Genomic DNA, 27,412 nt, shown 5'->3' with positions numbered 1-27,412 from the left:
GTGAAAGCAAGGGAATAAGCAATATCAGACTGTGGTAGTCCATTATACCTGTAATCTCTGCAACCCAAGCTACCAGTAATCTTTACAATGTGTATTAAGATGCCTTCAAGTAAGTCTGGTCAAGAAGAAATTCAACAGAGTTTCTATTTTTTTCTTCTTTATTAACTGTCAAGGTTACTACTGTAAGAATGAATTTTAATAAGGGAAACAATATATAATACTTTAAAACAATTAAATATTTTAAACATTTCACCAGGTTACAACTAAATATGTTTTAATAAATGATACTAAAATGTTTCAGAAAATATGCAATTAGTCCAAACAAACAAACAAACCAGTGCCCTAGTCAGGTGCAGTGGCTCATGTTTATAATCCTTACTACCTGGGCAATTGAAGTAGGAGGATCACCAATCCAAGGCCAGCAATTTACCAAGACTATTTCAAAATAAAAAGTAAAAAGGGTTGGGTATACAGTCAATGGTAGAATAGCCCTGGGTTCAATACCTAATACTACTCTTCCCCCACCCATAAATATGTCCCAGAAACACAAAGATGCATACTGTGCTTATTTTATTCCTAAATATCACTGGCAAACATCATGGCAAGACTCTTCTATCATAAAAATGAGCTGAGAATGGTGATGCACACCTGTAACCCCAGTGGCTCAGGAGGCTGAGGTAGGAGGATCACAAGTTTAAAGGTAACTTCAGCAATTTAGCAAGGTTCTAAGCAATTTAGCAAGACCCTGTGAGAAAATTTTTAAAAGGACTAGAGATGTTACTCAGTGGTGACGAAGCACCCCTGGGGGGTCAATCCCTGGTACCAAATAAATAAATAAACAAACAAACAACCCCAAACACACTGGATTTAATTAATACCAAGAATACAATGGATTTCTTGAAGAAAATTAGGATTTTGCTTCAGGTATCTAGCTGATATCGTCTTAAAAAAATAGATTATAAAATACATTTTGGGATTTGATCCAAAGGCAAAATTTTCTCCTCCTATATGTAACTATATCCCAGTTATTATTTTAAATTTCCTAATAGCCACTCTTCTGTCCCACTTTAAAAACAAAAAATAGATATCAAGAAAGTCTCAGTAGAACCTAGGAGATCTGGGAGAACAGATACAATGTTATAGACTTTGAAGCAAAGAAATCTAGGTTGTAAAGTACTGGCTCTGCCAATAAGATAGGTATCTTTGAATAAATAGTGACCTTTCAGAGGAAAAGAAATAAGGTATCTGAAGCCCTGGTAGAATAAATGACTTACCTGGAGTTAACCAAGTGTTTCAGTATATTAAATCCCAACCCATGACTTGTAATTTAAATGCAGAGCCCTTTCCACTACACCTTTCCCTCACTCACAACACACGCATTTACATGTATAATGGGAAGGGTGAGTGAGGGTGTTCATGTTTTTACCCACTGCCACAAATCTCTAAACAGCAGAATTTCTGCATAGTGAAAGAAGGCTTGCCAGAGAGTCTGCATATCATGACACACTGGTAGCCATTTGTGTAAGCTCCTTTCTGATAATTATAACATTCTTAGGGTTATTTTCATTCGAATTGTAGCCTTGTTCTAAAAATGCCACTGAGTTTACATTTTAATTTATTTACTTTAACAAGTTCTTTATTTTATTATTTAATCTGTGTACTAGTACTTTGAATTGTAAAAAGGACTGTCAAAGCATGAAACATTATATGCCTACCTGCTGTATGTGTTCTCAATACTATGGATAGATTCTGTGGTAAACATAAAATTAAAAAACAATAAAATTTACTCATGATGAACCTTATAATGTAGAAGATAATCAATATGCATATAGAATGTTATAAAACTTTAATGAGACCACAAAATTCACAAATCTTCTATAAATTTTTAAGCTGTATTAATTCAGGTTACAGGAATAGCAAAAGTACTTAAATGTTAATATAAAAATAGTTATTTAACAATTAAGATAATATTATGCAATATATTCTTATTTATGAACTAGTAAAAAACAGAAATGTGGGATGGAATAATTCATTATGGCTTGAGACAGGCAGAATAACAATGTTGGATTGAAAGTGGAATATTCCAGTAAGCAAGCCCAAGAAAGTTATACAATCTTCTGTTTCCTAAAACACCAGGGAATGAGACAGAGAAATAAAAGGACATTATTATGACTTTATCTAGACAGTAACCTGACACTGTTTATGAAGTAATTAAATGGGGAAAGCATCTCCTCCATCCCAAATATTTACCATTATCCTTGCTGCTGTTTTCTTCAATAGTCATTTGTTCAGCTAATTCAGATAATGATTCATCAATAGTCTGGCTTCCTCGAAGAGTGAGGGATAGCCTTCTCTTAAACTTTTTCATCCTATCAATTGAACGTGGCTTGAAAAATCCTGAAAGAATGAACACAAAAGCAAAGTTAACAATATTTTACTGTTCAAGAAAAAAAAATTTCATTCTGGGTTTACTGGGAATCTTCAAAATAGGAATATAATGAGGAATTTTTTACTTCATGAAATATCTCAAAGTCCAACCTTTTGTGTAAAAAGATGCATCTACTAATTAATGCCATATTTGTTTGACATCAAAACAAAAGTAGGAATTCTACACAATTAAAATAATTCAAACATAATAATGAAATTTAGAAGGCCTAGAAATTTTCTTAAAATGTCCTTTCTAAAATTCAACAATGAAAATATTAATACTATTTCGATTTTTATGTTCTATCCTTGCAAATCACAATCACATAGGAACCAGTCAGCAGATGTCTTCAGAAATAACTAGGGATTAGGAAAGGTAAAGAGGGAAGGATAAAGAATAACTTTTGACATTTTACTATCTCATTGTCATATATTAGCAAAAATTCTCAAAGTTATCTGGTCCAAGTCAGACAAATAACTAATAATAGAATTAAGACTTAAAAACAGGATTGCCATTGACTTTATCCTCCACATTATAACATCTCTGAAATCAGGATGTATATCACAATTAACAGGATGTCAAAGTGTAATTAAAAGGATTTTTTCTTTCTTATAGGTACACAAATCAATGATAAAATTCATTGTGGAATCTTACAATGATGAAACAAGGTACTTGCTGCCAAACCCAATTCTTCAACTATTTACCCATCACTGCTTTTCTGACTTACTATCTGACTTGCAATTAGCAGGTTTACCAGATCACCATTAACGATAACCATTATTCTTTATAAAAGTAAGGGCCTTATAAACTCCTTTATGCTAAAATACATGATTTACCATTACTCTGTTTACCTAATTTCTGTCTGTGTTTTTCTTATTTTCTGATTCTAAGGCTCTATTTTAAATAGCCAAGTTTGCTGAACAGGTGACTTCTGCATAAGATTAGTTATGTAATAATTTTTGTTTGCTCAGAAGCTGAATGAAGTGTATAAAGTTACAAATTTATAAGTAGTAATAACTTTGTACTTTCCCACCTCAATGTTATATGTTTACTATAGTTTTTAAAATAAACACTATAATAAAAATATACAATCACAAATATTTAAATAGCAAGAATTGCAATTACATTATAATAAAGACTCTTTTCACTCCTAAGCTCTAAAAAGGAGATGGACTTTGGCGAACTATTGGAAAACTTCCATGCCTTAGCTTGGTTTGGTCATAACAACAAAAGGACAAATACATTCTACTGAACATTTTCTATTATTTTATCTTTTATTTTTATTTATTTTATTATTTTATCTATTATTTTATTCCTCTTTCAACTGTGTCTAACCTGCAATTAAATCTATCTACTGGGTTCTAAATTTTAATTACTACATTTTTTTTCAGTTTCAGAACCTCCATTTAATTCTTTTCTATAGATTCCACTTCTCTAGTGAAATTCTCAATCTCAGCATGTATTTTCATAACTACTTATTGTGTTTTAATGCCTCCATCTATACCTCCCAAGTCTGTACAATCTGTATCAATACTATTTTGATGCTTTGATCTGTTCCTGTTCTTGATTTTTTTTTCTCTTGCTCTTGTATATCTAGCAATTTTTTATTGACTGCCAAGCATTAAATGTGAATGATTTTATGAAATGCCTATGGGGAAAAAAATGTAGAGGTTCTGGATGCCATCGTTACCTTCCTCCAAAGAGAATTTAATTATTTTCTAACAGGCAGGCAAAGTAGGAGAGCAATGGATCAACTCAGTCCAATCAGAAACAGAGATTGCTTGAGACTGAGTTTTAACACTATAATAAAGATTGACCTACCTGTGCTTTGTCCTCTTTCTTATGATACAGCCCTTCAACAGATTCCAACTGTAAACCTAAGCCAGAATAACTACCAAAACCTCCATGCAGGGCTGGGGCTGGGGCTGGGGCTGGGGCTGAGTGATGGAGCGTTCATCTCACCTGTGTGAGGTACTGGGCTCAATTTTCAGCATCATAGAAAAATAAATAAATAAAATAAAGGTATTCTGTCCATCCACAAACTAAAAAAAGATTTTTTAAAAAAAGCTCCATGCAACTTCTGCAGTTGCTTTTTGCTTATATTTTAATGTCCTACTCAGCTTTTATCCTTTTTCTCTACACAGCTTAAGAGAAAACACAGGAGAAACCCCAGTACAGAATGTGTCTGTCTTCCTTGTCTCCTGAATCTTAAACTGACTCAGCAGCTCTACAATACCTTCAAAATGATTTTTAATTCCCTAGCACTTCTAGTACTTTCAGCAGAAGCCTTAATCTTCTACAAGTCAGTTCATAGGCAAAAATGGAGGTTTGATGTGGATTTTTAAGACAATATAACACAGGTATTGTACCAAGCCAGAGATGGTCAATGAAAGCAAAAGTTGAATCCATGGGTTGGGGCTGAAGCTCAGTTGCAGAGTGCTTGCCTAGCATGTGTGAGGCACTGGGTTCAAGTCTCAGCACCACATAAAATAAATAAATAAAGATACTGTGTCTACCTTCAACTAAAAAAAAAAAAAAAAAAAGAAGTTGAACCCAGAAAAGAAATCTGTTCAGTGCAGGGATGTCCTAAATGCTATCTCACATCTGACTGTCAACCTTGACAATGATCAATGCAATTCATTTAAACATACTAGATATTCAAGATGAACCAAGCTATGTCACTCTCATCTACCCTCTTACTTAAGACTTTACACTAGAGAGAGTCCCTCTAGCAAGTCATCAAGCATGATAACTATGTCAACCCTACTCTTTAAGAAATCTATATTCCCCCAAACTCAAATAGCTGTAGCTTATAACCACCAACTTTTTAGATAGCAACTTTCTCAAATACAGTCATGTGGTTACTGATGTCTAACCAACTATATAGACAACATTTTGGAATCTGGGAATACAATTTTTTAAAAATTGGGACAAGCTATTTCAAAAATTTTCAAAATTGGAATCTGCCGATTGTTCTAGATAACAAATAAGAATACAATTAACAAAGTATAATTAATATTATTAAAGAATTGATTCACATAATGATCAATTATATTTAGATTCAGTATAAATTATACAATAAGAGTATAACTACTTGAAACAGCATCCAAAAGCCAAATGTGACTAATAAGCACCTGAAAAATGGTTAGTCCAAAGTGAGTTCTGCCATAAATGTAAAATATATATTAAATTTTAAAGACTTAGTAGAAAAAAAGAATATAAAATAACTCAATAATTGTAATCAAAATCATAGAAAAAGAAAACAGAAATAGTAATTGCTGGGGAAGGAAAAGAATGGGAATTATTGATTATCAGGTATAGAGCTTCAGTTTTATAAGATAAAAAGAATTCTAAGAGATAGATAATAGTGATGGTTGCAAAACAATATAAATTTTTTTCATACTAATGAACTAAACACAAAAATAGTTAAGATAGTACATGTTAAATGTATTTTTAAAAAGCCAAAAATGATTAGTATTTCACAAAATTGTAACTTTAATTTAATTGTTCTACTGATAATGCTGAAAAGATAGTTTAGATATGTTTATATATTATATATATTTATGTTTAGATATATTTACATAAAATATATTAATAAATTAAATCCATCTTTTAAAAAACTTTAAAAATAAGCCTTCAAAAATTTTTAAATTATATATAGGGTGCACATTATATTTCTATTAAACATGCTTATATAGAGCATCAAGAAGTATTTCTTCGTGGGGTACCCAAAAAAAAAAAAAAAACAGGAATGACATAAACTTTAACCTTTGCTTCATGCAGTGTATCTGAACAATGGTATATATTAGGGATTGTTCTATTTACTTATAACTCAGAATAGTTCACATTTATCATCAAAAAGCATAGGAAATTCTGGTCTACAAAATAACTTTTAAAATATTTTTACTGTCAGAAATAAGAGACATTTTTAATTCATAAAAGTAAGACAGAAATATTTCATTATAAAAGCTATACCTGACTACAAAATTTTCAAATAAAAGCACATATTTGGGGCTGGGGATATGGCTCAAGTGGTAGCTCGCTCGCCTGGCATGCGTGCGGCCCAGGTTCGATCCTCAGCACCACATACAAACAAAGATGTTGTGTCCGCTGATAAGTAAATATTAAAAAAAATAAATAAAAGCACATATTCAAAAAGGTCCTATTCTTATCTTACATGATCTTTTAAAATAATAATGATTTATAAACAGATGGTAAAGAATTTCATTACCAAAACCAAAACCATTATTAATAAAAAGTATTTCCAAATGAAAATCACTAAAAATTTTTCTAATTATCTTTAATTAGAATTTATCAACTTTATTTTCATTAGCTCAGAACAAAAACATTCAATGCTGAAATAAAACACTTTTTGTGAAGCAGCTATTTATATTAGTTTTAAGGTTTAATTTTGTTATTTATTATATTTAAATTATTAATTTCCTAAAATAAAAACCCTTAAGAGTTTGGGTTAAAATATTTTATCTAGTTGAATAGAAAAAATTTTTGAGATCAGTAAGAGTTTTTATATATTATTTCTATGCATTAGACAGGTTAATAAAGTAATTTGTGGTGATTGTTTAATTTTAAGTTAGTTTTATGTTTAATTCATGCCACTTACAAAGATAAACGTTTTCACAAGACTGAGTCTGTAGCTCAGTGGTAGAGCGCCTGCTTCACATGTGTGAGGCAGTGGGTTTGATCCTCAGCACCACATAAAACTAAATAAATAAAGATATTGTGTCCATCTACAATCTAAAAAATATCTTTTAAAAAAAGATGTTTTCACATTTAAAATTAACATGCTGCAGCCACGTGTGGTGGCGCACACCTGTAATCCCAGTGACTCAGGAGGCTGAGACAGGAGGATCTTGAATTCAAAGCCAGCCTCACCAAAAGTGAGGTGCTAAGCAACTCAGTGAGACCCTGTCTCTAAATAAAATACAAAAGAATAGGCCTGGGGATGTGGTCCAGTGGTTGAGTGCCCCTGAGTTCGATCCCTGGTACCAAAAAAAAAAAAAAAAAAATTAACATGCTGTAGTAAACCCTGCTCCACAATTGTTTTGCTTTAATATATTAATATATTAAAGACTTCAACAGACAATAGTATGGCAGTATGTAAAAATGTGGATGTGTAACTGATATGATTCTGCAATCTGTATACGGGGGAAAATGGGAGTTCATAACCCACTTGAATAAAATGTATGAAATATGATATGTCAAGAGCTATGTAATGTTTTGAACAACTAATAAAATAAATAAATAAATAAAAATATTTTAAAGACTTAACTACATAGTACTATTATAAATGCTCTTTTCCTTAAGTTTTTACTCATAGCACTTATCTATATATGATATCCTATGTATATATATATATATATATATAAATTACATATATATGCATACACCTATATATATCTACACATGAGAGGTAGGGGTGTATGTGTGTGTGTATGTGCGTGTGTGTGTGCACACAGAAAGAGCTTTGTGGGTATTTACTGCAAAACAACATTTTTGCTTTACTAGATGTCAAAAAACCTCTAGCTTTTTTTTTTTTTTTAACAGCAAGATCAAATTAAAAAACAGTAAAAAAGGTGGTAAAGAATACAGGATGACAACCTGTGAGTCATATCCATGTATACATAGATATACATAAGATATAAACATATATTTTTTGTACCAAGAATTGAACCCAGGGGCACTTGATCACTGAGTCACATCCCTAGCCCTATTTAGTATTATATTTGGAGATAGGGTCTCACTGAGTTGCTTAGCATCTCACTTGCTGAGCCTGGCTTTGAACTAGCGATCTATCTGCCTCAGCCTCCCAACCTGCTGGGATTATAGGTGAGCGCCACCATGCCTGGCTAAAAATTTTCACGTTTTTTAATCCTGTTATCCCTGTTTATTTACAAAATATAGATAATCATTCTGGAATGCCAACTGAATTCTGGTAGAAAAAACACATACATAGGCACATATGGTAATTTAAAAAGACAGCTGCCAACACTTCCAAACTATATATATATCCTCTATTATGGATCTTCACTTGCAAAACAGGTGTTTATTTTGGCCCTTTTGGTACTTCCAAAATGAAACCCTTTGGACATAAATTTGTTATATTTAAACTCTCATATTAAACTCATTTAGTGGTATGTAAATAAATATTCTATTTTATTTCCCACAATGATAAAATTATAATATTGAACAATCTTTAGGACACTTAATTAAGCTAACCATATAGAATAAGGAATAACTGATAAAACTGAGTTTTCTTCACTAGGGACACATCTTTGTTATTTGTATAAAACAAAGTGATTATACAAAACAGCACTAAATTAAAATTTCAATCATGCTTATAGGTTTTTTACACTTAGAAATTGCAACCCTTTATGTGTTCAAATCTGAGGCTGATTCTTTTTCTCTGATGTATGAAGTTATACACACAAACCAGAAAAAAAGGAACATACCAAAAGATTTTCCTCTGTTCATAAATACCACAGGAGAAAGACAATGTAAGACTACTGTAACACTTGAGATGCAAAATGTCAAGAGAAAAAAGTGCTAAGGTTGGTCCCCCCACCAAAAACAACCAGTAAACTAGGCAAACGACGAGAATAAACTATTATGGAATTCTAGAACCTGACTGGACACTTAATACAAGTAGGAGACTACTTGATAAAGGAAGAGTCTACTAATCTTGATAGGAGAACCACATATGCAACCAGCAGCCATCATTCCCCATTCTTCAGTCTTGCTACAGCAGTGGAGATTGGCAGCCAGCATTCCTGGAGCAGTTAGTATCAGAGCAGGCAATAGGGAACTTTTGTACTCCAAAAATCCCATTGTATGTTTTGGTTAGTCTAGCAGATCTCAGAGAGACAGGGACAGATGCAGATGCTTGCCTTTTCAAAGGTCCACTAGGGACTGTTGATAGCAGAAAGGAGTAGTAGTGAATGGTTTACCCACCTATATCTTCTGCAAAATTGAAAGAAAATGCACTTTTTTATATCTTTGTCAGGTAATGGCTGACTACACAAAGATAATGGAATAGAAATATCAATAATCACACAAGAAATGTACAGTTCGCAAAAACAGTTTGAGAAAGTCACAAATGGACAGCAATAGCCCTCAACTTGCAATCAGTCCCTAAGGGGTGGGAGAATCCTACTTCCATAGTTACTCAAAAATAATTACAAAACACACAAATGAAAGAATATGAAAGTAGGACCGTTTTAAGGAAAAAAGCATTTGACAGAAATCATTCCTGAGGAAGCCCAGAATTTGAAATTACTATTTAAAGATATTAAGTCAATTGTCCTAAATATGCTCAAAGAGCTAAAGGAATTCCATGGACAGGCAAAAGTATGTGTGTGTGGTTATGTGTGTGGTTATGTGTGTGTATATATGAATGAAAACAATGCATTAACAAAATATTATAGGAGGCAAATTATAAAAAGAAGGTAAACAAAATTTTCAGAATTAAAAAGTCAAGTATCTGAAATGAAAAATTCACTAGAGGGATTCAACAACAAATTTGAGCAGGCAGAAATAAGGATCAGCAAATTTGAAAAGAAGATGGTCAAAATTATCAACTCTGAGGAATAGAAAAAAGAATGAAGAAAAACAAAGGGAGCCATGTTTCAGGCTCAAGTGTACCATCATGCATATCACAGGAATTCCAAAACAAAGATAAGAAAAATGGGGACAAAAAATTTCTCTGAAGAAATAATGGCACTAAACTTCCCAAATCCAATGGAAGATATGAATAAATATCTCCAAGAATCTCCAAGAAATGCAAGAAGAATTAACACAAAAAGATCCACAATGACACACTATATTCAAATTGCAGAAACACAGAATATTGAAAGTAGCAAGAAGCAACTTAATACATACAAGGGCTTCTCAATAAGATTAAATAGCTAATTCTCATCAGAAACTATGAAAACAGGTGGCAGTAAGAATTTAAAGAAAAACAAAATGTTCAGTGTTCAATGGAAATGTCTAGTCAGCAAAAGCAACCTCCAAAAATGATAGTGAGAAAGTCATTGCCAGATAAAGGCTGAGGAGGTTTATTACCAGCAGACCTGCCCTACAAAAAAGGGATAAAGCAAGGCTTTCAGGCTAAAATGAAAGAACATAAGAAAAAAATATCAGTAGTAAAGATTACTACATTGGTAGTTATAAAACTAATATTATTATACTTTTGGTTTTTAACTCTTCTTATTTTTCTTAATATGTGATTTAAAAGGCAAATACACCCAACAAATATAAATGTTAATGGGCACACAAGATAGAAAGAGATAATCTATGACATTATAAAGAAAAGATGTAAATATATAGGGCAGAGTCTTTATACACTTGAAAGCGGTATTTTTGAAACAGATGTTACAATTATAATATTGTAATTGTAATCTCCAGGGTAACCACTAAAAAAATCAACTAAAATGTTACAGAAAAGGAAAAAAGAAGGTAGTCAGAATGGCACACTACCATAAATAAATAGATAGATAAATAACTAAATAAACCTAAATGCATAAAAGGGCAATCATGAAGAAACTTAAGTGTAAGAAACAAATAAGAAATGAAAAACAATAGCGAACATGGAAGACCTAAGTCCTTTCTTACTGGCAATCACTAAATACAAGCGAATTACACTCTTTAATTAAAGCAGAGATTGGCATACTGGACTTTAAAAAAAAAACTAAATCACGTAAATGTTGCATATAAGAGATGTACTTCATATACAAAGACACAAAGAAACTGAAAATAAAATATAAAAAGATGTTCCATGGGCTGGGGATGTGGCTCAAGCGGTAGCGCGCTCGCCTGGCATGCGTGCGGCCCGGGTTCAATCCTCAGCACCACATACCAACAAAGATGTTGTGTCCGCAGAGAACTAAAAAATAAATATTAAAAATTCTCTCTCTCTCTCTCTCTCTCTCTCTCTCTCTCTCTCTCTCTCTCTCTCTCTCTCTCTCTCTCTCTCTCTCTCTCCCCTCTCTCTCTCTCTCTCTTTAAAAAAAAAAAAAAGATGTTCCATAAGACAAGTAACCAAAAGAGCCGGGGCAGCTACGTTTTTGTTAGATAAAATAGACTTAAATTATTTTTAAAAAGTAAGAGGAAGGAAAGATCTTACATATTGATAAGAGGTTCAGTACATTTAAGATACACAAATTATGAAGATATGATATCTAGCAACAGAGACTGAAAATATATTAGGAAAAAACAAACAGAATTGAAGAATACTAGATTGTTCTACAATTATAACTGGACTCTTCAATACCCTATTGCAATACTGGATAGAAGAACCAGATAGACGATCAATAAAGAAACAGAAGACTTGAACAACACTATATACCTAGTGTTTTAGAGCTAGTAGACAGATATACATAGAACACTCTACCTAACAACAGCAGAATACACATTCTTCTCAAGTGTATATGGAACGTTCTCCAGGACTAAAGTTAAGTAGGCCATGACACACAAATTTTAATAGTTTCTTAAAAAAAGAGAAAATCATACATAGTATCTTGGATATCCAATCACAACAGAATGAAGATAGAAATAAGAGAAGGAAAACTGGAAAAATCACAGATGTGTAGAAATTAAATGACATAGTCTTAACCAATGGGCCAAATAAGAAATCACAATATATATTATAACATACCCCAAGACAAATAAAAACAAGAATACCAAAACATGAAATACAACCAAAGCATTGCTAAGAAGAAACTCACAGATATAAAAGCCTGCATTAAAAGAAGATCTCAATAACCTAACTGTATATCTGATAAAGTTAAAAAAAAATAAACAGCAAATTAAACCCAAAGTTAGCCCAATGAAGGTTATAACAAAGAACAGAATACAGACAGGCATAGTGGTGTATGCCTGAAATCTCAGCCATTCAGGAGTCTGAAGCAAGAGGATTACAAGTTGAGGTCAGCTTTGTCAACTTAGCTAGACTCTACCTTAAAATTAAAAAAAAAAAATTAAATAAGAGCTGGAGATTGATATAGCTCACTGATAGGGTACACGCCTAGCCATGTACAAGGCCCTGGGTTCAATCCCCAACACCGGAAGGGGAAAAAATGAGTGGAGATAACTAAACAGAGAAGAGAAAAACAATACAAAAAATTAAACAAAACAAAAAGCTGGTTCTTTGAAAAGAATCAAATTTGACAAACCAATTGCTAGATCAACAAAGGAAAAAATAGTGAGGACATTAATACCAATTATATAGAAATAGAATTGCAAGAGAATGCTATCGACAACTGTACACCAACAAAGCGGATGATCTAATAAAATGGATAAACTCCTAGAAACACAAACTATAAAAACTAACGAAAAAACAGACAATCTAAATAAAACTATAACAAGTGAGAAGAATGAATCAGTACAAAACACTTCCAACAAAGAAAAGCCCAGGACCAAATCATTTCATTGGTGCAGATGATTAAACATTTAAAGAAGAATTAACACTAATCCTTCTCAAATTACTCCAAAAAACTGAAGAGGGGGGAATACTTCTTAACTCATTTTATAAGGCCAGGATTACCCTGAAAATAAAGTCTGACAAAGACATTACAAGAAAAAAAAAACTATAGGATAATATCTTTCATAATTACAGATGCAAAATTCCTTAAGAAAATACTAGCAGATCAAAATTCAACAGCTTTTAAAAAAATTACACCCAGAGATATAGGACCAAGTGGGATTTCTCCCAGGAATCAAAGGTAGTTCAATATAAGAAAATCAATGTAATATATGTAATGTACCACATTAACAAAATAAAGGTAGAGTGCACATGATAAATTCAACACCATTTCACGATATAATCACTCAGCAAACCAGTGATATATGGGAACTTCCTCAACATGATAAAACTCACAACTAACATCATACTCAATGGTGAAAGACTGAAAGTTTTTCCCCTAAGATTAGGAACAAGACAATGACGAACTCTTCCATCATTTCTATTCAAATAATACTGAAAATTCTATCCAGAAAACTTAGGCAAGAAACAGAAAAATATAAGGCACCTAAATTGGAAAAGGAAGAAGTTAAACTATCCATCTTCACAGATGAAGATAATTTTATAGGTATCCAAATAAAAATCTGTTAGAACAAATAAGTGAATTTAGTAAAGCTGTAGGATGCAAAATCATCAGTCAAAAATCAGTAGTATTTCTACAAGTTAGCAATAATTTTTAAAAGGTTCAATTTAAATAGAATGAAAAATAATGAAACTTAAGAAATGAGGTCATAGACTTATATGCTAAAAATTACAAAATATTTTTGAATGAAGTTAAAGAATCCCTAAATAAATAGAAATATATTCTGTATTCACAGACTAGAATACTGTAAAGGTGACAATATTACCGAAAGTGATCTACAGAGTCAACACAATCCCTATCAAAATCCTAAAGGTATTTTTCCCCCAAAAGAGAAGAACACATCCTAAAATTTATACAAAATTCCAAGAGCCCTTGTAGTGTCAAATCAATCTTGAAAAATACAAATAAAGTTAGAAGACTCACATTTCCTCATTATAAAACTCAACTAAAAAGCTATAATAATCAAAACATTATGGTACTATGATGAAAAATAACATATAGACCAAGGAAACTAAGTGCAGCAATATAAAACTTTCTGTTTGATTTCTGTTATAGGTATCAAGTTCATTTGGTGGGGAAATGGCAATCTTTTCAATAAATGGTGCTGTGAAAACTGAAAATTCTAATGCAAAAACGTGAAGTTAGATTCTTACCTTATTGCCATATGCAAAAGTTAACTAAAATGGATCAAATACCTAAACCTAAGAACTATAAAACTCTTAAACAAAAACATAGGGGGAAATATTACTGGCACAGGACTTGGCAATGATTTTTCAAAAATGACAAAAATAGGATCTGGGGTTGTAGCTCAGTGGTAGAGCACTTGCCTAGAAATGTATGAGACACTGGGGTCTGATTCTCAGCACTGCATATAAATAAACAAAATTGACCACTAAAAAATATTCTTTAAAAAACAACACCAAAAGTACAGGAAACAAAGAAAAAAAGACAAACTGGACTTTAAATTTAAACCTTTTGTGCATTTAGGGACAGTAAAGAGTGAAACAACAATCCAAAGAATGGGAGAAAGTATTTGTGAATCAGATATCCAGTAAGGATTTAATAACCAGAAAGAACTACAACTCAACTGTGGAATTAGACACCCAGTTTAAGAGTGGGCAAAGGTCTTGAATATATGTTGCACCAAAGATTATTACACAAATGTCCAATAAGCACATGAAAAGATATTCATCATAATTACTATTAAAGAAATGCATATCAAAGCCATGATGAGATGCTACTCAGCATCTCCTAATAAGAATATTATTTTTTAGAAAAACAGAAAAGAACAGCTATCAATAAAGATGTGGACAAATCAGAACACTGTTACACTGATGAAGAGAATATTAAATAGTGCAGCCACTGTGGAAAACAGGTGGTTCCTTGAAAAGTTAAACAAAGGATAACCATATAACCTCAACAATTCCACTCCTAGGGATATATTAAAATAACTGAAATAGGGACTCAAACACATACTCCCAATATCATTATTCATAATAGCCAAAAGGTAGAAATAATCTATTGACCAACAAATGAATGGATAAACAAAATGTGGTGTCCAAATACAATGGAATACTATTCCACCATAAAAAGAACAAAGTCCTGGTACACTAGAACATGGGTGAACATTGAGAACATTAGGTTAAGTGAAATAAGTCAGACACAAAAGGACAAATATTTTACGAGTCTACTTATATGAAATATCTACAATAGGCAAATTAGTAGAAACAGAAAGTAGACTATCAATTACCAAGATCTGGGAAGAGGGAAGAATGGAAAGTGAATGTCTAATTTGGTACAGTATTTTGCTAGGGATGATGAAAAAGTTCTGGAAATAGTAGTGTCAGTTACAAAATGTTTTGATTTTACTTAATGTCGCAGAATTATATGCTTTAAAATATTTAAAATAATGAATTTTGTTATGTATATTTAACCATAATTTAAAAATTAACTATTGTGCAGTTTTCCTTAAGCCTAAATACAGCCAATACCTCATTTTAGGAGGGCTTTATTGAAAGACTTGGCTAATTTCAATGAAACAGCCAATCTATAACAATTATATTGAACGCAGCACAGTAAATATTAGAGCTACTGCTTATGGTCATGTTATAGAAACTTGCAAAAGATGGTTGTTGCTCTCACTTCAACAATAAGAACCAGTCAAACAGACTATAAAATAATAAACTCAGCTAGGGATGCAAAGAAATGTAAATGAAATGAATTCTAGATGGAAAAATCCTGTTCTAGGAAAAAAGGGCTAGGGCCATAGTAAAAGAAATGAGTGATAAAAGGAGGACAGTATCCCCACTTTTAACAAATGTTAAGCAGTACATGGGGACTGGCAAGACATATTAAAACGCTGAACAGTCTCATTCACAAAGCAAATTTATACTTTCCCAAAAGGACCCTTTCCAAGTATGGGTGCTATCTGGCAGGTGGGAAATAAAGAGACAGGCCCACAAATGCTGGGAAGAGAACTAAGAGAAATCCCAGTTCAAGTGGCCAACCACTTCACCCAAAGTGCAAGGTCACATTCACCAAAGGAAGGCAGCAGGGTACTTATTACATTAGGTCACTACTTTCTCCAGAGGTGAAAAAACAAAAGGGGTGAAGCTAGAGAAAAGAAAATATACCAGCAGATAGAGAGAGGATGAAGAGTGGGGGCTTAGTGGGGAGAGATATATCATACATAGTTCAACAAACTGTTGGTTGGGCAATAATAGAAAAATTTCCTGAATCTCACAGGTGTTCATATGTGGAACCCTAATTACAGAAAAGTTCTGATTCTGCCCTCAAAACATCTCCAATCAGTGATGACCTAAACACTGTAACAAAAGCCACCACAGAGTTTCAATCCAAATTAGATTGACTCAGCCCTTAACATTAATGGCTTGACAGAATACTTCAGTCTGTACTCTTTTTCACATAATGTCTGACATAAAATAAAAACTTAGAGTCCAAGAAACAGAAAAATATAACTCATCATCAAAAGTAAAGATGTAATAAGTTTCAGTGGCAACACATCAATTGATGGCTTTTATTTTGCTACTCAGACGGATAATAAATTTTTAACTACGAGAGGTTATGGAGAAGTTTAACTGGATTAGGCATAGGGTTTTCATAATAAATACTATTTGATTTTCACATAAAACATTAGAAAGAATGTAAACAAAAATGCATACCATACAGAAATAAAAAGAAAGCAATGAGCCAGGCATGGTGGCACATACCTGTAATCCCAGCCTCTCAGGAGGCGGATACAGGAGGATCCAGAGTTCAAGGCCAGCCTCAGCAAAAGGCGCTAAACAACTCAGTGAGACCCTGTCTCTAAAATAAAATACAAAATAGGGCTGGGATGTGGCTCAGAGGTCCTATGCCCCTGAGTTTAATCTCCGGTACCCAAAAAAACAAAAAAGAAAGAAAAGAAAAAAAGAAAGAAATGCCACACTATGTCCCACTACTAGTTTGTTCAGGGATGGGGTTGTGGTTCAGCAGTAGAGCACTTGCCTAGCATGTGTGAGGCACTGGGTTCAATTCTCAGCACCACATATAAATTAAATAAATTAAATAAAAGTCCACTGACAACTAAAAAATATTTTTAAAAAATAATTTGTTCATCAAAATAATGGATCTTTCTTTGTCAATGACACTTGCATAATTATTTGTGGAATATGAGTTCTCTTCAAGACAATAAAATGTTATTTGAAAAAGTACTCCAAGATCAAATAAATTTTAGAAAGATAAAGAAAAGTAGAAAACTCTGAAGAGACTTAATATATTTGGCCACATAATATCACTGAAAATTTTAACACTTTACAAAATCATTAACATTGTATAAAACATAGACAAATATGTTCATATAAACTACATCAGGCCCTATCTGCTGTTTCATAAGCTGTTTACACAAGTATATTATTTCAGCTTTTTTCTCTGAACTATATCATAGAGATCTACTTACACATGAATCTACCCATATATCAACCTTTTAAATAAATGTATACTATTCCCTTATTGGCTATATAATAAAGCAGAAATGTTTTGTGCATACACAACATTAAGTAAGCTATTAAGAAGCAGAGGGGGGATAGTAGAGGTGAGGAAAGGCGGCAGAATACAACATACACTAGTATGGCAGTAGGTAAAAAGTGGATGTGTAACCAGTGTGAATCTGCATTATGTATATAGGGTAAAAACGGGAGTTCATAATCCGCTTGAATCAAATGTATGAAATATGATATGTCAAGAACTTTGTAATGTTTTGAACAATAAAAAAGAAGCAGAGAGATTTAATACAATTAATAAATTTTACTGCTGTGTCAAGAGAATTTTAAGTGGAATTGTTTCTTTCTTTTCTTATAAGTGCACGAAGAATGATTTGATATAAGGAACCAGTAGTTTTACATACACTGCAAATGTACCAGCAGAGCAAACATGGTCATTTAAAAACAAGTAAGTACTATTTTAATATTATGAAAATAAAGTTTTGCCCTTGCAAGCTATCTGAAATGGTCAGCATTACAGATCACACTGTGAGATCTACTGGGATCATTTCCCTAACTTAATTCTAACTAACCTATCTCAAAAACTGAACGTTAAGAACTGAATAAAAAGATTAACAGTCTAGTAATAATAGCAGTAATCAAAATAATCATAATCAAAATTACCAATTGATGAGCACAGGAAGAAGAGCAAGTTGGGGGTGGGAGATGAAACTGGGATTAAATCTACTGGAAGAAATTTAAATTAACCTAGAGCTCAGGAAAAGTCAATGTTTAAAATGTGGATTTGAGAGTTACACTTATAAAACTAACTGAAACAAGCAAGAATATGTGTAGTAAGAGGAAAGGTCAGAAACTGGGAATGTATACAGTTAACAAGTGAATAAAGGAGAAATTTGAAATCAATTACAAAAAGAATGGAAAGAAAGAGAAACAAATTTTGATAACTGAAATGACAAAAGGAGACAAACTGGGCCAAACGATTTAGTTCATGATTAAGTAAGCAAAGCCCTCTGAAGAGGTTCAAAAACTTAAGCAATCTGGCCAACTCTCTGAAAATCAGAGATTTAGGTCTTCAAATCCCACCTCTACTTATCTTCTTTTCCTCAACACCCAGAGTATATTTTCTGTACAGCAGCCAGAGCAGATATATTAAATCACAAATAATATCATCTTTCTTCCTCAAAACTCTACAATGGTAGGACTTAAAAGAGTTAAACTCAAAATCTTTAAATGACTTTTGAGGTCCTATATGACTTGTCAGCAACTTATCTTTTTAACCTATTTTCTATCATTCTGTTTCCGCACACACTCCACTCAGGTTGCAAAGCCTCTTTGCTCTTGCCTTTGCACTAGTTCTTCCACTGCCTGTAATACACTTCTCCCAGGTAATGTTAATGGCCTACCTCTTGTTCACTTCCTTCTATATTCTTCTCAAATATCACTTTATTAGTCCCCCGAATAACAACCCTACACCTAGGTTGCACTCTCTCTCTCTCTTAACTGTTTTAAATTTCTCCGTAGCCTAGCTGCCTCACATTCTAAATACTGGTCTATTGCTGACTGCCTCTACTAGAATGTGATCTGAATAGCAGGACTGAGACTTCATGTGTTTTGTTCATTCTCATATCCTTAGCATTTAGAACAAAACCTATATTCAATAGGTAATCAGAAATATGTACTGAATGAATGAATCAAAAGAGAGTAGTCATCTTCTATAACTTAAGATTCCTCCCTAACTAAAGTCAATCTATTAACTGGCCAAGTTCCTAATCACTTTCATGCTGACTGCTCTGCTTAGGACATGTTACAAAGTTTCATTTCACACAGAGGCTCCGCTATGTCCCAGGCTATATTTTATGAAAATTGTACTCAATACAATTGACTAAAAGGACTGAATGTGGAGGGCAGGGAGAAGAAGTTAAGAACTCTGTAGATAAGAAACTTAGCCTTGGGAAGACATTATTTCTAAAATGATGAAGTTATACTTTTGGAAGTGAAAGAAATTCAAGGTTAATACCTAAGAACTCCAGATTGATACCTAATTAAATGTTTTTTTAAATTATTACAAAGGTCAAAATTCATCTGCTGTTCAAATTGTCTTTTTGTGAAATTGTTTCATCAGTGTTAACTACATATACAAAATTTAATTGGCTGACTTCATTAAGATTGGAGAAATCAAGGTATGGAATTCCTTATACTGGAACCTCAAAGGTATATAAGGACATTTCCATCCATTACCAACAACTTACAAAATCTAACCTGTTACAAAGAAGTTTCCAACAAACTTATAAGCATTTTTTTCAATATAAATATTTGTACAAATTCTGAGCTTCTAAAAGACAATGTTTTTCCACTAAAAGTCACCTTATTTTCTTTTTTAAAAATATTTTTTAGTTATTGATGGACCTTTATTTTATTTGCTTATTTATATGTGGTGCTAGGAATCGAACCCAGTGCCTCACACATATGAGGCAAGTGCTCTACCACTGAGCTACAACTCCAGCTCAATCTTATTTTCTTTTTTTTTTTTTTAAAGAAAGAGTGAGAGAGAGTGAGAGAGAGAGAAAGAGAGAGAATTCATCAATATTTATTTTTCAGCGGATACAACATCTTTTGTTTGTATGTGGTGCTGAGGATCGAATCCCGGCCGCACACATGCCAGGCGAGCGCGCTACCGCTTGAGCCACATCCCCAGCCCTCAATCTTATTTTCTTTAAGTATATTTTCACATAAATTGTCTTTCAGAAAATAGGTTAAAATTCAAAATCAATTAAACTCTGATTTACAAATGACTCAAAATGTAAATCTTTTCATCATGAATAATCATTTGATTTTCAGACTATAAATCCCCACAGAAAGGGCATTTGTTTTAAACAGCTGTTCAGACTCAGTGAATTCAGAAATGTCATCTATTAGAAATGTCATCTGATGCTTTTGATAATAATGGTCTCACTCACAACAGAACCAAGAACAATTGTAACCACTTGAGGTAGTGCCTCATTTTAATACACAAATAGTTACATACAAAAAGAAAAAAGCCCTTTAAGCCTGCTAAACTTGTAATCTACCATTGAGCATATCCCTAATCCCTTAGAATGATAATCTTTTTCCAAAAATGAAAAAAGGGGAAAAAAACTAATATATCATCTAAGTTATAATATATACATGTATATGTATTATGATAATAAATATTATAACAAAATGCAAAGGACTGAAAATTCATGATGATAATTAGCAATTAGGAAGAGGCAAAGAGAAGAACAGATAGAAAGTGAGTTATTGGCAATGTTTATGAAGCTGGATTTATGAAAAGAAGTAAATTCAGCATACCATAGTGATACATGCATACTTATGTTTACAGAACTGTAATTTATAATAGCTGATTTATGGAACCAGCCTAGGGGTCCATCAACAGACAAATGGATAAAGAAAATGTGGCATATATACACAATGGAGTTTTACTCAGCTATAAAGAAGAATGAAGTTATGACATTTGCTGGTAAATGGGTGGAACTGGAGAAAATCATGCTGCAATAAAATAAACCAGACTCAGAAAGTCAAGAATTGAACATTTTCTTTCATATGAAGAAGTTAGAGAGAGAGAGAGAAAAAAAAAAAAGGATCTCACAAAAATAGAAGAGACCAGGAGAGTAAAGGAGAGGGGAATTAAGGGGAGGAAAGAGGGAATGGTAAGGAGAAGTACTTGGAAATGAAATGAACCAAATTTTGTTATGTGCATGAATGAAAAATATCACAATGAATCTCAATCTTAATGATACTGCACCAATTTTAAAAAAACAAAACAGGAGACCAACAGAGTAGAGGAAGGGAATTGGGAGGGAAAGGGGAGAGGGAAAGGAAGGAACTAGGGAATGAAATTGATCAAATTATATTATGTGCACGTACAAATGTCACAAGGAATCTCACTATTATGTATATTTATAATGTACCAATAAAAATTATTTTTAAAAAGAAGTTGGGGCAAGGTGCAGTGATACACACCTGTAATACCAGTGGCTTGGGAGGCTGAGGAAGGAAGGTTGTAAATTCAAAGCTAGCCTCAGCAGTTTAATGAGACCCTGAGCAACTCAGTGAGACTCTGTCTTTAAATAAAATACAAAAAGGACTGGGGATGTGACTCAGTGGTTGAGTCCCCTTGAGTTCAATCTCCAGTATCAAAAAAAAAGAGTTGGGTTTATGGTATTTAACTATTTGATTGATAATATAAATGCAAAGATATGCAGACTATGCAGGTATCAGTAAGGGTAATATGTCATGAGCTAATATGAATTATGATTAACATAATTCTGTGAAAAAATGTTAAGATATTTAGAGAAAATTAAAAATGAAAAGGGAGGCATTAAAAGTGGATTAAAAAATCTTAGGGAGTAAGTGAAAATACTTGAATTTTCAAAAGGACTTAGTCAAAACAACTCATTTCTTTTTCTCAGACTTGCCACTAAGTAGCTGTGTAATCTCAGGCAAGTCACTTAATTGAGTTTCCAAACTTATCAGATGGAGTTTTTCCCCTTAAAACAAATGGCCTACATATGGCCATCAAGTACAGAATTTGGTGTCTATTGAAACATGTATTATTCCATTCTTGGCTTCTCTTTTTTGTCAATGTTTTACCCACAAATAAGGCAGTATTTCCTAAAGCCTCTACTCTTCTATATTTTTTGCACCTAGCCATGAGGTGAATGAGCTTCCTCTATCAAGCACTCCTGCCATGATATACTGCCTCACTATAAGCCCAAAAGCAACAGGAGCAAATGATCATGAACAAACCTCCAAAACTGCGAGTTAAAAATAAACCTATTAATAATCAAATAAATCTCTAGCATTTTGTTATAGAAACAGACAGGTGACTAATAGTAATTACAGATTTGTTTGTTTAATTACACTTGAAGGCAGTCTATACTAAAGAATATTATGATGGGAATAACATGAAAACCTGTAACATATACCATAATTGTGGAGGGATCTGGCAGTAGAATATATGTGAGTCAGGGTGACCCTACTAAATATTAGAAAAGAATGTGTATTGCAATCAATGTAACTATAAGACTAAGAAAGCCTTTTTGTGACCCTGAATCCATCAGATCCTTAAGTACTATTGATAAAATTACAACAAAGAAAATAAGGTTCACTTTGTGGGCAAAATTGAGATGGAAGGGAAAGGGAAGCTTAAAGATTTAATTAAAAGTAAGTCATGATAAACAAAGAACTGATAACTTGAAAGGTGTCATGGCAGATGGATTCAGATTCTTCTCTGAAACAATCTTATAAGAGTTAGTGAAGATATGCTGGTAAGAATGAACATATTCAATTTTAGGAACAACCAATGTGGAAAAGTTCAATCAAGTCTCAGACATATATATGACTTTTGGAGGAATATCTTATCTCTGATGCCATCTCAGTTTCTGAGAAACTTTAAGTGCCCAAAATTATCAAAATAAGATCTTTCCCTTCATCAGATAATTTTTAACACGACTTCATCCTTTACAATTATCTACAATCATGTTCATTAATTAAAATACTCAATGAGCACTTAGTACACACAAAAAAATCTTCTGTTAAGAATTAAAGACATGGGCCGGGGGCGTGGCTCAGTGATAGAGCACTTGCCTAGCACGTGTGAGGCGCCTGGTTCGATCCTTTGCACCACATAAAAATAAATAAATGAATAAAATAAAGGTATTAATTATGTCCAACTACAACTAAAAAATTTTTCAAAATTAAAAAAAGAACTAAAGACAGAGTCAAAAAGGACCATCACAGGCCTTGAGATAAGAAACACAGAAAAGCAGATGAGAATGCATATGATGATGATGTATTCCCAAGCAGCTCTGGGAGGCCACCTTTGGACAGTATTCAAAGAACAGAAAAAGGCCTATTACACTGCAGAGATTGAATAACCACCAAACGAAGATGGCCTAAGGTGATCTCCAGCACTCTGAAGGGCAAAGGCCTATGATTTTTACCAGTATATTAGGCAGGGTTCAGTCAAAAGACCAAAATAGAACCATAATTTTAACTGAGAAAATCTAATAGGAGCTGCTAACCAGGATCTGGTCAACTGAAAAAGGAAAATACAGATTATCACAGAGGGAGTAACTTCAAGAAGCTGCTATCATCTCTAAAGCAGAGGGAAACAAAAGGAAGTGGTTGAAATTCTTAAATTCTCCTTCAAGCTGAAACTTGAAGGGGAAACCTTATGAAACTAGGACACAGACCTCTGAAAAGGAGGCACAATTAGAAGGACTGGAAGTGCCAAGAGCTGGAAGAAGGATCCCTGTAAAGCCTATACTCAGATCTCTGAGATAGGAGAAATGATTTTTAGTTGATGCTTGTATCTCTGAAGGGATGTGCTGAGTATGGTTCTATGAGCATGCAACAACTGCAAACTGGAGTCACTTTTCTCTCCTGTTCCTGCCAGGGTATAAACCCTTGCTGCCATGGAAATACTGAAAGGAAGAGGAAGTAAACATGAAGGAGAAAAATCCCTTGTTTCTCTATGTTATCTTTAACCGATACTTTTATTGGTAGAGGGTACCAGGAAACCAGTTGCAAAAGAGAATAATAGTTTATAGGACTCCTGCTCCCACACTACAAAGTAAAATTTAAAAGGGTGATTTTGCATCTGAAGGAAATTAGCTTAATAGCCAGAACCAACCTGTATGATTTTATTTCTCCATTTTAGATACTTAAGATAATATTTTATTTTACAAAAATTTAGGGTTACAAAATGCTAAGTTAGGATGTTTAATTTTTCTAATGAATTCTGAAGAAATTATATAAATAATTAGTATCAAAATAAGAGTACCTATTTTAAATCTCCAAACTCAGAAAGGATAACCCCTTTGTAATTCATAATAAAAACAAAGTACCAACCTTACAAAACAAAAATGGAAACTCAAGAAAATTTCTTAAGCCCAAATTTGGTATCTATATTAAAACTTTAAATTCTCCCCTATTCAAAAATTCTCAGAGGAAATGATTAATGTGGATTAATGAAAGGTCTGAATTTTTAAAATTTTAGATGAAAGCTATTTCATTACTTTCAAACTTAAGTTGCTTTTTCCTCCTAGACTAAACCTTGGTAATTCATTTTAATATTTTTATTATTGCCTGATATGTTTTGAATCCTTCTGTTTATGTTTTCTATTTCAAACATACCACATCTCTCCAAACCTAAGATGCCATTACAGAACTTAACATTATTGCATAACTACTAAACAAAATGTATAAATTAAACTATGACTTAATGTATCCTTTTATGGACTTCTTAAAAAATTAACAAAAGAGCTCTCTTACATTAATAACCTACTGTACTGCTAAAAGAATATTATCTCAGGACATGGTTAAGTTAAATAAGTTTTCACCGATTTTCAAAATGTATATAAATATTTTGGCTTCTTAAACTTTTATTTTTATTTTTCTTATAGCTTTGATACCTTGTTATTTACTCAATCTTTTCCCAGAGAGAGAATAAAGATTAATCTTATTCAGTTTCTATTACATTCAAATGAATGAAGCTGAATAAAATCATCCATAAGAATATATGGCAGATAAGTTACAGGAACTCCCCTGCAGATGCCAAAATTCATGATTCTCAAGTCCCTTCTATAAAATAGTATAGTATTTGCATATAACCTACCCACATCCAAACATCCTCCCTTATGCTTTACAAATAACACTTAATATTCATATTACATAAACAATTATTCTGTATCATTTAAAATTAATTATAAGAATAAAGTCTGTCCATTTTCTGTACATTTTTTTTCTTAAATACTTTCAATCCATCATTGGTTGAACTATAAATGCAAAATCCACAAATAATAAGGACCAACTATAATCTTATTCAAGACTTGCAAGGTTAAAGGCTTGGAAGAAATGAAAGGACTATAATAGAAATTAGTACAAGGTTTCTTTTGAGGTGGTGAAAATTTTCTTAGATAATACTGATGGTTATACAAAGGTAAATATATTAAAAACATTACATTGTACACATTAAAGGGGTGAGCTACAAAAACTATACCTCAAAAAAAAATGTTCAAATAATAGTATTTATGATAAATTCTGCCTTCCCACAGACACTGGGATATACTCAGATATACATTCCATATATCTAAATACATCACTTCCAGTTTTGAAAAGAATAACATATCATCCATTAGCATTATTAAAATTAGAAATTCCAGTACAGTTTTCAAGTGGGGTTCCACAGAAGTCAAGGGTTCCAAAGAGTGCTACTCATTCAAGAGACTGTGACTTAAAAAAAAAAAAAAATATTCCTTCAACTTTACAAATCTCAAGGTGCTACAGCTCACAGTGTTAGAAAGTGACCAAGTGGCCACTAAGACTTCTTGAGAATTTCATATAAACTGAACCATCTAAAAATATGCACTCTTCTATGTGTAACTTTTACCCAATACAAGGATTCTGAGATTCATATCGCTGTATCAGGTTTTTTTTAACACCCTCAGAGTATGGATATGTCAACATTTCATCTGGGTTATTTCCAGTTTTATAATATCACAATTAAATTTGCTATGGACATATGCCTTTATTTTTGTTGGTCAAATACCTAAGCAAATTGCTGGGACATACAGTAGATTTATATTTATCTTCTAAAAGATGTCTAGATTTCCAAAGTGGGTGCACCCGTTTTATATCTATATAAAAATAAAACATAAAATAAATTATATTTTATTTATAAGTAAATAAAATTTATTTTATATAAAATAAAATATATTTTATAAAAATATATCTTATATTTTTATATATCTTTTATACCACCTGCAAATTATGTGTTCCAGTTGCTTCAGATCCTCAGAAACATTGGTATTATCTATATTTTAAATTTTGGCCATTCTGATAAATGGTATCATTCTAATTTGCATTTTTTGATTGACTAATAATGTTGGTCAACTTTTCATGTGCTCCATTCATTATACTTCTTCACATCTTTTGTCCACTATTAGTTATTATTGATAATCAAATTAGTAATAACTATTATCTGCCTTACTATAAAGATTCTTTAAAAGAGTTCTTCAAATGTAGATTGTATGATCTTTGTCAGACACGTATTATAAATTTTTTTATATTCTGTGGCTTGACATTTTGTTCCTTTAAAGGTGTCTTTGTAAAGAACAAATATTTTTAATTCTTATGAAATCCAATATCAGTTTTAATTTGATGTTTGGTATTCTTTCTGTCCTAAGTATTTTTTTTTTAAATGGCAGTCCTTTTATTCAGCACTGGGAGCAACTGCACAGGGTACAGCGGCCTCACACTGCAGCTCCTGAGGTCAAGGGATTCCCACAGCGGTGGAGGACTGGGTGCTGATGTGCAGATGCTAGTGATGGTGCTGTTTGAATTGTACGCCACAACAGACACAGGTCTCGGTTTTATTTCTTTGTCCAAGTGTATGCACAAACTGGGGTCATCCACTGCATTCCTGCTGCCGTGGTCCACCTCACTTACAGGCTGCTCTGCTTTGCTGCTCAAGGCAAAGAAGTAAAAGTTTTCATTCACCTCTTTCTGGCAATGTACAAACCAACTTTTCCAGTAGTCTTTATCATCATAAACCTGGTGAGTATGCATGACCTGTTAGTGACACCTGTACCCCAAAGCCCCACTTGGCCCTGGGGCAGGAGTAGAAGCTGGTGGAAGGTCACCATCACCGCCATCTGATACCAGTAGAAGAACATAAATATTTTTCTACATTTTCTTCTTCAAGTTTTATAGGTTTACCCTTTAAACCTATTATCCAGTTTGAATTACCTTTTGCCCTCAGTTTGAGATAATGATAAATGTTCTTTTTTTTTTGTATTAGGTTTGTATATCTTTTAGCCTCATTA

General features: G+C 32.7%; 1 protein-coding gene and 1 pseudogene across 5 annotated transcripts in view; both read right to left on the bottom strand.

Annotated features, from left to right (window-relative positions):
- Cdk17 (cyclin dependent kinase 17) overlaps window positions 1–27,412 on the bottom strand; it is a 104,912-nt gene that overhangs the window by 37,081 nt on the left and 40,419 nt on the right. For 4 of the 5 annotated variants that reach the window (XM_026397473.2, XM_077798582.1, XM_077798580.1 and 1 more), the window contains one exon: window positions 2,251–2,397. In XM_026397473.2, the coding sequence (XP_026253258.1) occupies window positions 2,251–2,368 (118 nt within the window). In that variant the 5' untranslated portion in view covers window positions 2,369–2,397. Of the gene's footprint in view, window positions 1–1,715; window positions 1,750–2,250; window positions 2,398–27,412 lie in introns of those variants that run through there. The other variant, XM_026397499.2, reaches the window with a different exon arrangement.
- Window positions 26,908–27,241, bottom strand: LOC113188937 (NADH dehydrogenase [ubiquinone] iron-sulfur protein 6, mitochondrial pseudogene; annotated as a pseudogene).

This window comes from Urocitellus parryii, chromosome 5 (genome assembly GCF_045843805.1).
Source record: "Urocitellus parryii isolate mUroPar1 chromosome 5, mUroPar1.hap1, whole genome shotgun sequence".
NCBI classification, from domain to species: domain Eukaryota; kingdom Metazoa; phylum Chordata; class Mammalia; order Rodentia; family Sciuridae; genus Urocitellus; species Urocitellus parryii.
This window is presented reverse-complemented; position numbering and strand designations above follow the sequence as displayed.